The sequence below is a fragment of the Crocodylus porosus genome, unplaced genomic scaffold (genome assembly GCF_001723895.1).
Source record: "Crocodylus porosus isolate Cpor-Errol unplaced genomic scaffold, CroPor_comp1, whole genome shotgun sequence".
Taxonomy (NCBI): Eukaryota; Metazoa; Chordata; order Crocodylia; family Crocodylidae; genus Crocodylus; species Crocodylus porosus.
The window spans coordinates 66,406,765-66,419,621 of record NW_017728918.1 but is presented as its reverse complement, the minus strand read 5'-3'; the positions used below and the strand labels follow the sequence as shown (position 1 = coordinate 66,419,621).

General features: G+C 45.6%; 1 protein-coding gene across 1 annotated transcript in view; it reads right to left on the bottom strand.

The window, feature by feature from the left end:
* RIPPLY2 (ripply transcriptional repressor 2) overlaps nt 1-12,857 on the bottom strand; it is a 66,708-nt gene that overhangs the window by 53,233 nt on the left and 618 nt on the right. Inside the window, exon 2 of the mRNA XM_019538168.1 lies at nt 4,287-4,352. Coding sequence (XP_019393713.1) covers nt 4,287-4,352 — 66 coding nt within the window. The remainder of the gene's footprint in view (nt 1-4,286; nt 4,353-12,857) is intronic.

The following is a 12,857-nucleotide window of genomic DNA, read 5'->3' as shown; positions in this document are numbered from 1 at the left end:
AGCCATTGGGGGCCTGCAACTGGTGGGGGATGGGGCCAGGAGGCAGTAGTTAGGGGGGTATGTGGGCCTTGCAGGGGGAGTGGTAGCCCCTGCAGGGGCCATTTAGCCTCCACTGGGGGTTGTACCCCTTGTGGGGTGGGGCTGAACCCCCATTAGGGGGCCAGACCCTTCGTTTGGGGCTGAATCCCCTGTTGGGGGGACAAACCCCTTGTTTGGGGGCTATACCACTTGTTTGGGGGTTGAATTCCCTTGTTTGGGGGCTGTGCCACTTATTTGGGGGTTGAACCCCATACTGAGGGGCTGGACCCTCTGTTGGGGGTGGTATTCCTTGTTTGGAGGCCCAGACTCCCTGTTGGGGGGCCAAACCCCTTGTGTGGGGGCCACTCCCCTCGTGTGGGAGTGCAGCAAAATGTGTATTCATGAATTCATGAAACCTGTATTTAGAGTTGACTTTATTATTACAATAAGAGACTTGCTTTACCACTGTAGATATATCAATAAAACATTGTCCAACTGATCGCTGCCTCTGTCTTGCTTTCTCTCTCTCATTACAGTGGTCTTTTGTTTTACTTATGGAGGAACATGGATTTGGGGGTATTTTACAGAGTGACTTTGGGATTTTTTTATCAGGGATTTTTCTGTTTTCCAATAGGGAACATGAGAATTCCTGCTAGAGAGGCCAGTGGCAGGACCCTGCCTGCTCTGAGCTGGCACCTTGGACCCAGCTGAAGGTGGCTGTCCTCCTGGCCAGTTGGGGCCAGGAGGACATGCTTTGACAGTTCAAAGCAGCCCACCACACTGGGAACATCTTCCGGGCGATAGCTGCCTACACAGCAGTTGTGCCATACAGAGGCCAACCCTGCAACCACAGTCCACTGGCAGCTGGCCCAGAGAAGCAGATGCCTGTACTGGCTGTGCAGTCCCCATCTGGGTCTGGCAGGTGCACAGCAGGTCACAGCCAGGCAGCAGCTCCCACTGCCAGACCCCTGCAGTGGGTAGAGGGTGCAGGGAACTCTCAGGGCTGCTTCAGCAGTCCAGCTGGCACAAGGTGTAGTGTCCCCAGGTACCAATTGGCTGGGCCCCAGAAGCTGCTGAGAGGTAGTAGCCCTGAGCTAATTGCCAGGGTGGCTTTTTATACTGGTGGAGCCAAGACAGGGCAGCTTTTTATACTGCTGGGGACAGCACAGGTTCTGGCCCTGGGCTCTAGCTCCCCCTGGCTGCAGATCCAGGAGGAGCCAGGCAGAGTTATGTTGCCCCAAGTGGCACAATTTGCTCCACACCAAAGTGCATGTCTGAGCATGTGCGCTGAGGCAAAAAGCCCTGGCTCAAATTTGCACCGCTTCTATTTGAGCTGCTGCAAGCGCATATGCTTGCATGTGTGGACATGCCCTATGTGTCCTTGGCAAAACCTTAAAAATGCTCATTACAATTACAATTCTGCATTAAAACATGGATTATAATTAAATTTCATATTTCAAGGCTTTTGCCAGTCACATGCTAGGGGAGCAGGAAGGAGTCCCTGCCAATTCATAATTTTGCCTTTATTTTTTTTCTCTCCTCCCCCCTTTCACTGCAGTGTCCTCTGGGAGTGGGGTGGTCCAGTGTTCTGAGGTGTTTGGGGGGCTTTTCTTAGGTGCCTGGCTGTAGTGCCTTGGCCACATGCTCAGGGTCATGCTTATCATCCTATCTGGGCTTGGGAAGGAATTTCCTGCTAGGTCAGATTGGCACAGACTTGCTCTTTTTTTTAAATTCCTCTGAGCTTGGGGTACAGTTTGTTTGCTGGACTCACCTATGTTCCTCTCCTAACTAGTTAGCTATAGTTGCAGAGGTCATGGTCTCTCCTGTTCTCCTGGTGCATATCTGAGTTTTAAGACTATATCTGACAAGTGAAATATTTAGTACTGAGCTCAGATCAGGGCTCAGTCAATCCCAACTGAATGATCCTTGGCAATCAATCATTTGAGGCTCCAGGGAAACAGGCTTCACCTACAACAAGCTCAGAGCAGTGCTCTAGGTCCAGCTGGTCCTACCTGAGCAATCAGGGCAACCCATCCACTAAGGCTACAGGAAACATCCCCCACCTTTAAATACTGGCCCCAGAAAGCTGTATACTGTCTTAGCAGACTTTTTGTGTTTGCTTCTAATTTTGCAAAAGTTCCTTGACTTGCTTACCTGGTTCTCCATAAGCCCAGTTCCTGGACTTTGCTAGATTATCAGGTAGCCTTTCCTGACCACCTATGTCCTGGTATCTAATGTTAGACCTAACAAGACTTTGGGTGAGATAAAGGGCATTTGGGCAAAGCTTGTTGTCTGTATATTATAGTCCAGTCTAGTAGTCTCTCTGGGACTTTTTATTCCACAGAAATTAAGTAGAAAATCCCATATGGAAGCTCAGTTTTCTTGTTTTTTAAGTGGATTTTAATTCATAAAGGGCAGTGTAGGCAACAAAAAGTGCCAAATATGCAACAAAAGAAAGGGGGGAAATTGATCTTTCTATTACTTCTAGCCAAATTCAGAGCCAGGCATAGAACAAATTGTTATTACATGATTAAACAAAGCAGAAGGAAGGACAGAGAGGATGATTTACCCCAGGAAGCTCAGATAATAATAAAAATAGCAGCCATTTCGGTTTTCCTTCTCCTTGCTGTACACTCTAGTGGGCTGACATTTACTTATGGAAGTATACCTCTGGCTATTAGTGATGTATAACACAGAGAGGAAAAATGTGTCCTCCATGTCACAGGGGGGCTTACTGTAGGTATTTAAAATGGAACACTGTATTTATACATCCAATAGAGGAAGTCTGAAACTAAAGGACTTCCAGAGTATTTTCCTTCCTTTGTGCTGAGAGAAGAAGCTGTGACACCTGAGCTTGGCATTAGTTTCTGTACCCTCCATATAACTTACACATCTGCTAAAATAAAGTTGGCGTTAATCAGACGTCTTGAAGTTCTGTTAAAAGAAATAGAAGACTTAGATGTCAAAGTCTAAAGCATAAGCGAGACTAATAGTTAATAATCTAATTACACCTCAGTGCCCAGAAGTACATTTTACCAATGTCCAGGTGACTTCTGAGTACATAGTTTTAGGGATCAGGGCAGCAGGCAGACTGACCAACCCTCAGCTGCCCTTGATTCTGCATGACTGTTGTACAAAGGCGGTTCGTTTCCCTGGAGGCGCGCTGAGATCACAGACACACAGACATCAGTTGGCAGAAAAGGATGTATTTGTCTGCAAACAAAGGTCAGAGAGTGGAGCTTTGAAGCTCAAATCACCTCTGGCAAACTAATTGTGTTTGTAAGAGGAATTTATCTTCTCTCTCTTGGGCACGTGTGCAGACACAGGAATTCTTGCAGCTTACTTCCGTTTCATACAAACATATATGTAGTTACATCATTACATACATCGCATGTATATTATAATTAGCTATTTGAGTATGTGGGGTGGAGAGGTAAATATGCAACAGCTCATTAAGCATGCTCAAAACCACAAGAGTTCAAAAGTTTATACTCCAAGGCTATACAGTTAAATTCCAGTTTCTGTAATCAGCATGAGAAAGAGTAAGGAGGATGGGGGAGAGGAGCCTTGGGCAGTATTTTTTTCTTATTAGGAGCAAGATGCAAGCTGTGCATTTCTAACATGACAGTGGCTTCTGGCTCCCTGATTGCCCTGGGCTGGCCCCAATTGCTTAGGTGTGGCTGCTGGTGAATAAACAGCAGCTCTTTCAGTGTTCAGTAGGCTACATGCTTCTTGGTCTTGTTCCAGTCCCTCAGTTTTTGCTAAATCCTAGGCCCCAGTTGGTGACCCCTTGCTTCCTGACCTTGCCTCTTCCTAACTCCTGGGTTCCTAACTTCCTAGCACTGAGCCCCAACTGGCCATGCCCCAGTCACACCGCTGATGCACTGAATTGGACCAAATCTTGTAGGTCTTTGCTCAGGTAAAAGTGCCGTGAAAGTTATCATTTTATTTATTTGTTAATTGACAACAAAATGTTCCATGGTATGCAAGATAATCCCTGCCCTGAGGAGTTCATAATCTAATAGGAATGTAAGTAAGAAATGAACAGGTACAAAAAGTTTCAGCCCTAGATTTAAAAATAATAATTTTACCTCTCTTCAGTTTCTCTTAAACATTTTTGAAGGCAATTGTTACAGAAGCAATGCCACTGCATCCCTTGCTATTGATTGGGTAGTCAAGTAATATAATTCCAGGAACTACTCTCAGAGATTGCACTGAGGATAATAGTTGATAGCAGCTAGATTCTGCAGTGAGATCACCCAACTTACCTGCTGACTTCTGATCCTCTTTCCATCAGAAGTACATACTGTCTTCATGGCTTGTATCTCTAGAGACTGAAAATAAATTTTTGAACAAAATATTAGCAATGGCCAAAGTAGTTGTAGTTCAGTTATAGAAATATATACCCTTGAGTCTTGTGGTATTTAAAATGAGGCTGAATGTATTTGTATTCAAATTTTACAGTCCTGGAATGGCAAAGCTTATATTATCAAGGTAAGAATTTTGTTTTGGTGGATTAAGCAAAAAATATAGTTTCTATACTAGTGTTGGATCACTGTCACTTCCTTTGCTCTTAACTGATCCAGTTATGCTGTGTCTGTCTGGAAACAAAGTGCTATGGGATTCTTTTGTGACTTAATATGAAATAATGAACACACTGGAAATTATTATTGATATTTCATAAATTGTAATATAAAAATTCTGTGACAGATTTTCAGTGTAAAACCTCTCTGACAGCAAATCTCAGCCTACACTGACAAGCATGTGATCATACAATCAAAGCAAGCCAGAAACTCAAAAGAGCATAAATTAAAACATTACAGCACTTCCTAGTCATAATTATAGATTTAAAGCCCAGAAAGTACTATTATGATTATCTAATCTGGGCTCATCATGGACAGAAGATTAGCCTGGTCACCAGAATAGGACTAAATTCACAGCTATGCACAGAGAAATCCTTGTCAATTTCTGCCTCAAAGAACAAACAAAACAAAACCTACAGAAGCAAGTACAAGAACATCATCTCTCACCCTAAATGCCATGCCACTGGTATTCTGTGGGCTAGTTTTAACTCGCATATTATAACATATGTGCACTGCATAGATATATTATATATCTTATATACACATGCAGGGTAGGAGGAACTAGGTTTACCACTTAGGCTAAGTACAAACATTCAGAAATCCTGAGACAAAATCACACAAACCTATGCAGGCTTCTGTAAGCAGTATAGGTTAAACCAGGATTGAACATAACAGAAGTTCAGCTTTGCTGGGTGGTGGGGAGGCAATCATGCTACCTGCGCTGGCCAGACCAGCAGGTAGGATGCGATCTCCTACACCTCCCACATGCCCCACAGGCTCCTGAGGCTGCCAAGCAGAGCTGAGTGGCCCCATGGCAGCTGCCATGATCTTCCAACCTCAGGGCTGCACCAGGTTGGGAGACCACAGCAGCAGTGATCTTCTAGCTTGGGGGTTTCATGCCGTCCAAAGCTGGGAGATCTGGCAACTGTGATTTCTCAGCCTGGTGCAGAGACCATGGCAGCTGACAAGTCCCAGCCCTTAGATCTCCAGTAAATGGCTTAGCTTAATTGCAGGAATTGTGCCTGCCGCCAAGTGCCTATCATTCCCTGGAGCTCAGAGTGGGCCGATACTTCCTTCTGCTTAACACCGTTCCCACCCTGCTTGATGGACATTGTGTAAAGACGGAAAATTCCTGAGCTACACACATTCCCTTTGTCCCCCCTCCTCTCTCCCCACGCTCTCCCACATTGCACACAGCTCCAACAGGTGGCAGCAGCAGCAGCAGGCAGGGATGCTTGGGGTCCAGCCCCCTGCACCAAGCAGGAAAGATAATGGGGGTCAGGAGGGGTCTAGTCTTCTCCTGAAGATTTCCAGGGTAGGTGATTGCACCACCTCTGGAGGGAGCTTATTCCATGGTCTGGACACCCTGACTGTGAAGAAGTTTTTCATAATGTTGAGCCTGAATCGATCTTCCAGGAGTTTGTGGTCATTACTTCTGGTTTTTCCCTCAAGTGTCCTGGTGAACAGTTGTTCACCTAGCCCTTGATGTACTCCCCTAGTGTACCAGGTCCCCTCTCAGCCTTCTTTTCTTCAGGCTGAAGAGTCCCAGATCCCTCAGCCTTTCCTCATATGGCTTGCCTTTTAAGACTCTGATCATATGGGTGGCTCTTCTTTAGATTCTTTTAAGTTTGTCCAAGTCCTTGTTAAAATGTGGTGCCCAGAACTGGACACAATACTCCATCTGCAGTCTCACCAGTGCTAAGTGGAAGAATCGCCTCCTTGGTTTTGCTGGAGATGCATCAATTGATGCATGCCAGATATTATTTGCCATACTGGCTACAGCATCACACTGCCCGCTCATATTCATACTGTGGTCTATTATTACCCCCAGGTTCCTTTCATTCGTGTGCTAATCAGTTTGGTACCGCCAAGCCTGTAGGTATGTTGGGGATGCTCATCCCAACATGGAGCAGTTTACATTTCTCAATTTTGAACTTTATTAGGTTCTGATCTGCCCAACTTGCTAGCCTGTCTAGGTCCACTTGTATCTGTAGCCTATCTTCAAGCGTGACCACGCTCCCCCATTACTTGGTGTTGTCTGTGAACTTGGTCAGTGAGCTCTTCACCCCCACATCCAAATCATTAATAAAGATGTTGAAAAGTACTAGACTGAGCACTGACCCCTTCGGGACACCACTACCCACTTCTTGCCAGGATGACACTGATCCATTCACTATGACTCTGGGTCCTATCCTGCAACCAGTTTCTCACCCACCTGACTGTCTCGGAGTTAAGCCCACAATCCTCCGATTTTCTTGCAAGGACATCATGGGATCAAAGGCTTTTTGCAAGTCTAGGTATACAATGTCAACCTGCTCTCTCGTGTCCAGGTGGTCCGTTACCTGGTCATAGAAGGAGTTGAGGTTGGTAAGGCAAGACCTGCCTGCAACAAAGCCATGCTGGCTGTTATTCAAAGTCTTACCTTCTGCAAACTTATCGTAGATAGACTCCATGATGAACTTTTCTAGGATTTTCCCTAGGATGGAGGTTAGGCTGATTAGCCCATAGTTACCCAGGTCTTTCCTCCTGCCCTTCTTGTGGATGGGCACAACACTGGCCCTCTTCCAGTCCTCAGGGACTTCTTCAGAGCTCCAGTAGTTATGGAAGAGCTTTGCCAGGGGTTCCGCAATGACTTTGGCCAGTTCCTTCAGCACTCTCGGGTGAAGATCATCCAGTCCCCCTGACTTGTATACGTCTAATTTTTTTAATTGGTCATACACCAATTTTATGTCAGCAGTAGGAAGGCGATTATTCCTACCGTGCTCATACTCTACCTAGCGTGGTTTTCCCCTTGGTCCAGTGAAAGACCAAGGTGAAGTAGTTGTTTAGGAATTCAGCTTTCTCCTGGGTGCCGGTAACCAGCTCTCCTGAGTTGTTAAGCAATGGCCCCACACTTCCATTTGTTTTCCTCCTGTTCCCTATGTACCCAAAGAAGGACTTTTTGTCCTTGGTTCCTGTTGCTAATCTAAATTCAGTTGCCGCTTTATTTGTTCCCTGTAAATGTGGACCATTGTGGAATAGTCCTCCTTGGGGCCTGCCCTGAGCTTCCATTGTTTATAAGCCTCTTTCTTCTTTCTTAAGAGGACCGTGATTTCCCTGTTTAGCCAAGAGGGCTTCCCAGCCCCTCTGTTACCTTTTCTCTGCATGGGAACGGACTTCCTTTGTGCTTCAAGGATCATGTCCTTAAGGAACAACCACTCTTCATGCACACCTTTTGTCTTCTGTCCCTGGTCCCCCAGCACTTGCCCTACTAGTGACCTAAGCTTGTTGAAGTTTGCATTTTTGAAGTCCAATGACTTCAATCCTGCTGTCCAGTTTGTGTGCCTTACATTGGACAGTGAACATGATGGTTTCATGGTCGCTGTCACCCAGACTTCCCTCTATATTTAAGTCAGTCACCAGGTTATCTCCTCTGGCCAGGACCAAGTCTAGCAGAGTGTCACCTCTGGTTGGCCCATGTACCTCCTGAGTCTGGAAGAGATCCTTGACACGGGTCAGGAAGGATTGTGACCAATCCAGCTTGGCTGAATGTTTCTCCCAGGAAATGTCTGGATAATTAAAATGCCCAGGACAACCATGTCAAGTGCATGTGCAGCCTCAGGCAATTGTTGGGTGAACTCCAGATCGAATTTCTCCCCCTGGTTTGGTGGTCTGTAGTATACACCTCCAGTTAGTTCTTGCTCTCCGCACCCCCCCCCCGCCAAAATTTGACCAAAAGCATTTCAAGCTGTCCATTTTTTGGAGCTGGTGTTGGCCTCCAAGGAGGTGTACTGCTCTTTCAAAGAGAGCAATGCCTCCAACTTTCTTCCCCACCCAGTCCTTTCTATTCAGGGTGTAGCCCTCTATAGCTTTGCTCCAGTCATGTGAGGAGTTCCACTAGGTCTCCATAATCCCTACTAAATCTTAATGCAAACTGGAGAATAGGAGGGCTAGCTCCACCTGCTTGTTCCCCATGCTCCTGGCATTAGTATATAAGCACCCGAGTTCTCCTTCTGAGGCCCTCATCTTCCTGTCCTGCTGATGGAGAACTATTCCCTCAGCTCCCGCACGAGTGGCTTTCTCAGTGTCCCTATCTACAGGACTTACTTGTAGGGCTGTGTGAAGTTTCAGTTGCTGATTCAATTTGGCAGAGATTCGGCCTGATTTGGCAGCCAAATCTCCAAATCTGAATCAAATCAGGAGACCCTTTAATCTCTTTGAATCGAATCAGAAGTCTCTGAATTGATTCAGAGAGAGTCGACGATTTGGACATAGACTCAGCTTTATATGTTTTTTCTACATACCTCAAGGTACCAAGCAGCTCATGAATGCTGAGATGCTGGGGCAGATGGATCTTCCCATGGGAGCTCATGGCGGGTCCCCAGCACGCTTGGTGGTGGACCTGGAAGTGGACTAGAAGCACTTCTGGTTTACTTCCCGGTCCACCATGGAGTGCATGAGGGACCACACCCCCCAACTTGGCAACTGGTGCCTCCTGGGTCTGGGGGGTACCCAGGGTTTTCCTGTGGCCAATTGCCAAGCTGGGGGATTGCGGGGGGGGGGTCCCCTGTGCACTCAGCGGCAGACCCAGAAGTGGAACGCAAGAGGCCCAGGTCTTGAACAGAGAGCTAGGTGTGCCCCTCACCACCCATTTCTGGACACAGAACTTATTTCCTTGGTGGTGTAACTAAATGCTCTGCTCCCACAGTACAAATTAAGCCTAAGAGTATAACTTGCTTTTCCTAGCAAGAAGAAGGCTTAGAGAGGATAGGAGGGAGCAGGGGTTAAACCTCAAGGAGGAAGAAGGCAATTTAAGCCAAAGGACAGTGCTGGTACAAAAGCAAATAGATATGAACTGCCCATGAATAAATATTGGGTGAAATTAGATGAAGGTTTCTAATTATGAAAGCAGTGAGGTTCTGAAACAACTTTCTAATAGACATAGGAATAAAAAAACCCTTACCTACTATTAAGATGGAAAGGGTTTTATTTGTGCTTTAATGTGGTAGCAGCAAACTGGATTTAAAACCAAGGAGGTTCCTTTCAGTGTTACATTCCTCAAGCTCTCTTTGCATTTTTACATTATAAGATCTTCAGGGAAGGGACTGTCTTATGTTACAGGTTTGTACAATGCCTTGTATAATTTGGTCTTGACCTTGTAGGGGCCTCTAGGTGACACTGTAATAAAAGCAAGTAATATTAATTGTAATTTCCATGGCTCAAATACACAATACATAAAAATGAGACAAAGAAGGGATTTCATCATTTATTAGGTGCTGAAATGTGAACCTTATAAGGGACCCCAACGATAATGTTGTGAAAATCTCTAGCAGTTTGACAGATGTACTCGTACTAGAGCTAAAATTTGATATAGCAGATTGCCAAAAATCTCTCAGCTCTCTACCTCTAAGCAAACACATGAACGAATCTTGCTTAATGGGTACTTTGTGCTATCTATGCCTGGATATTAAAGCAATCTCTTTTTCCTATGACTTCTAAGTATGACATCTTTCATTGTAGAAAGTTAAGTGTGAAGATGAGATCTGAATTGTGAGATCAATATGTTTCATATACAACCCTCCTGCCAGGTGTTTTTACTAGCAATGAAGGCCAAGTTCAAATAGCTAGGAGTCTGCCTAAAAATGACTAGCTTGAGTCTCCGCCCAGAATTTCTGGGATTATTAAATATTTTCCATGAGTGCCTTTGATAGTCACAGATACTGATTCTATTTATGCAGCAAGGTAAAGGGAATACAGCATGTATTTGGGAAAATACAGCGATAGCCTGCATGGGTGAACAATATATAACATACTTCCTTAATGTAGGAGTCTATTCATTTGGTTCCCCACCTTCACCACACTACAGCCCCATCTATTAAGCCTCACATGTGTTTTAGTCAGTGGATACAGTAGTCTCCAATCCCTGAGGAGCACACTGACAGGGATCTGCAATCTGTTGGGAAGTGCTATCTGGTCTTGACTTGAGGCTCCCCTGCCCAACTGGCAATAATAATTTCAATTTTATTTAGTTACATGGGTAGAAGGAACTTCTGTGCAGTTCATCTCTGTGGCTATCCTCTGTAGATGAACCCCAATCATGGAAAATTATTCCTATCAAAAGGATTTCTATTGAAAGGATATGGGACCCTTAAATAAAGCACATGCCAGCATAAACTGCTATCCTTCTTGTCACAATGTAGAAACTATTTTGACCATTCCATTTCCTTTCTCATTTCAATTCCACTACTCAGTCTTTAGTTTGCATATATTATGATGACTGCCTAAGTGTAACAGGAGGTATTCTGGTAAAAGTTATGCAAGACATTCTTTCTAAGTTGTGTTCCCTCTCTTCATGACTAGATGGGAAAGCAGGAGGGGGGAGGAGGAAGGAGACAGAGAGATCCATCCCTTCCCAAGTTCTTGTCCATCCGGAATTCTGGATAAATAGTAGAGCTGTCCGTAAAAGTCTTAATTTCTGTGAAGGAAAACATAAGGTGACCTTTTACCTTAAACTGTGACAAATATTAAAAATTTCAAAATATTTTATAAAAGAAGAAAATCCTGTACTACTCTGTTTCAGGAGAAACCAAATGGCACTTTGGTCTTCTTCCCAGGTTACCTGACTCGGTGGCAGCTGGTCCCTGGGCTACTCATTTCATGAACAATACTACTTCTTGGACAGATGGCTGCCCAGGAACCCAACTACTAGGGGAATCAGGGAGCCCCACAAAGAATTAGGCAACAAAAGCAGCCAGCTGCCTAGAGAATAAGACAGCCTGGAGAACGTGGCCAGAGAACTGGGTGTCTAGCTAAGAAATCACTTCAAGTCATGTTAAGTCATGAATCATAGAATCATAGAATCATAGAAGTAGGGTTGGAAGGGACCTTGTAGATCTTCAAGTCCGACCCCCCCACCTGGGCGGGAGAAAAGACTGGACTCAGCCTAATGAGCCTAAAGCAAATCGAAGTCCAGCATTTAGAAGTAAAAGTGATAGTATCTCACCAATTACATGCAAAAGAGGCGGTCTCAATCTTGTCAGCTTCTCAAGGTATGGATCTGTTCACCCAAAGATCAGCTGGGTGCAGCAGCTGAAGCATGCGCTGTTAGCTGTTTCATTCTTCTTTTATATCCTTTAGATTAACATCTTCAAAGCATGCTTGTGGTTGTGTAAATCAAGAAAGACCCCCAGGCAGTAATTAACAGGAAAATCCTGTTAATCAAACTGTTCATTATTGGTTATCAGAAAGTCCCAATTTTGATTGAATTACCTTCCTCAATAACAGGAGGTTATTGTTTTCTACCAAGTTGGAACATATCAAGAAATTGATTAATAACCAGGAAAAACATGAGGTTTCTGAGGAGTCATCCTTGGAAGATCAATTGAACCACTGAGGCAAAACAAGAGGAAATCAGGAGGAAACACCTATCAAAGCCCATATGGAGGATATCTCTTTGTCCCGGGACAAGGGGGAGACTTGAACCCCGAAGGGTCAAAGAGGGACCCTGGGGGACAGCACACCCAGGGAGAGGGAGGAGAAAGGAAGAATGAGCAAAAACACCTTACCGGCAGCACGAGGCGCGGTGGGGCTGGAAGTGGCGGCGGGAAGTGTGGCGGAACGGAAAGAGGCGGCGGAACCCGTGTGACTCATTAGCCGCGGCTTACTTAAAGGGGAAACAGCTGGCAGAGAGGGAGAAGAGAACCAACTCCGGAGTATAAGAAGGGAGAATAGGCGGACAGAGGGGGAGGAGAGGCGGCAAGAGAGTGTCGAGAGAAGAGCCTTGGGGGCCACTAAGGCAGTAGAAGGAACAAGGGACGCTGCTCCTGGCTCACAAAAGGCATCCAAACCGTGCCCAGGGGGAGACGCTGCTGGCAGACCACAGAAGACGCAGGTGTCCCGACTGTATATAACCCTCGGGCCGCGAGGAGAGTTGACGGGAGAGACCTTGTCAACTGGGCTCGAGGCCGGCAGGAGTACGAAGCAAAAGATATCCGTACAAGAGGGCCAACTGAGACCTTCATGCTGGCAACAGAGGGCACGGACTGGAACCCTGTTGAGGTAGGGCTCCTTTACCGGGGAACGTAGAGGGCATATTTACGTGAGAGAACCCCTCCCCGAGCTTACATAGTAGCCCTTAAGGGGAAGGGTAGTTGGGGGGTTAAGGCGATAGCACTGTGATAGGCATACCTACGCAGAGATATAGGGAAGGTTGTGAAGGGGTGTTGAAGTAAGGTCACCGTAGCTTCGTGGTGGACCTATTATTATTATTATTATTAT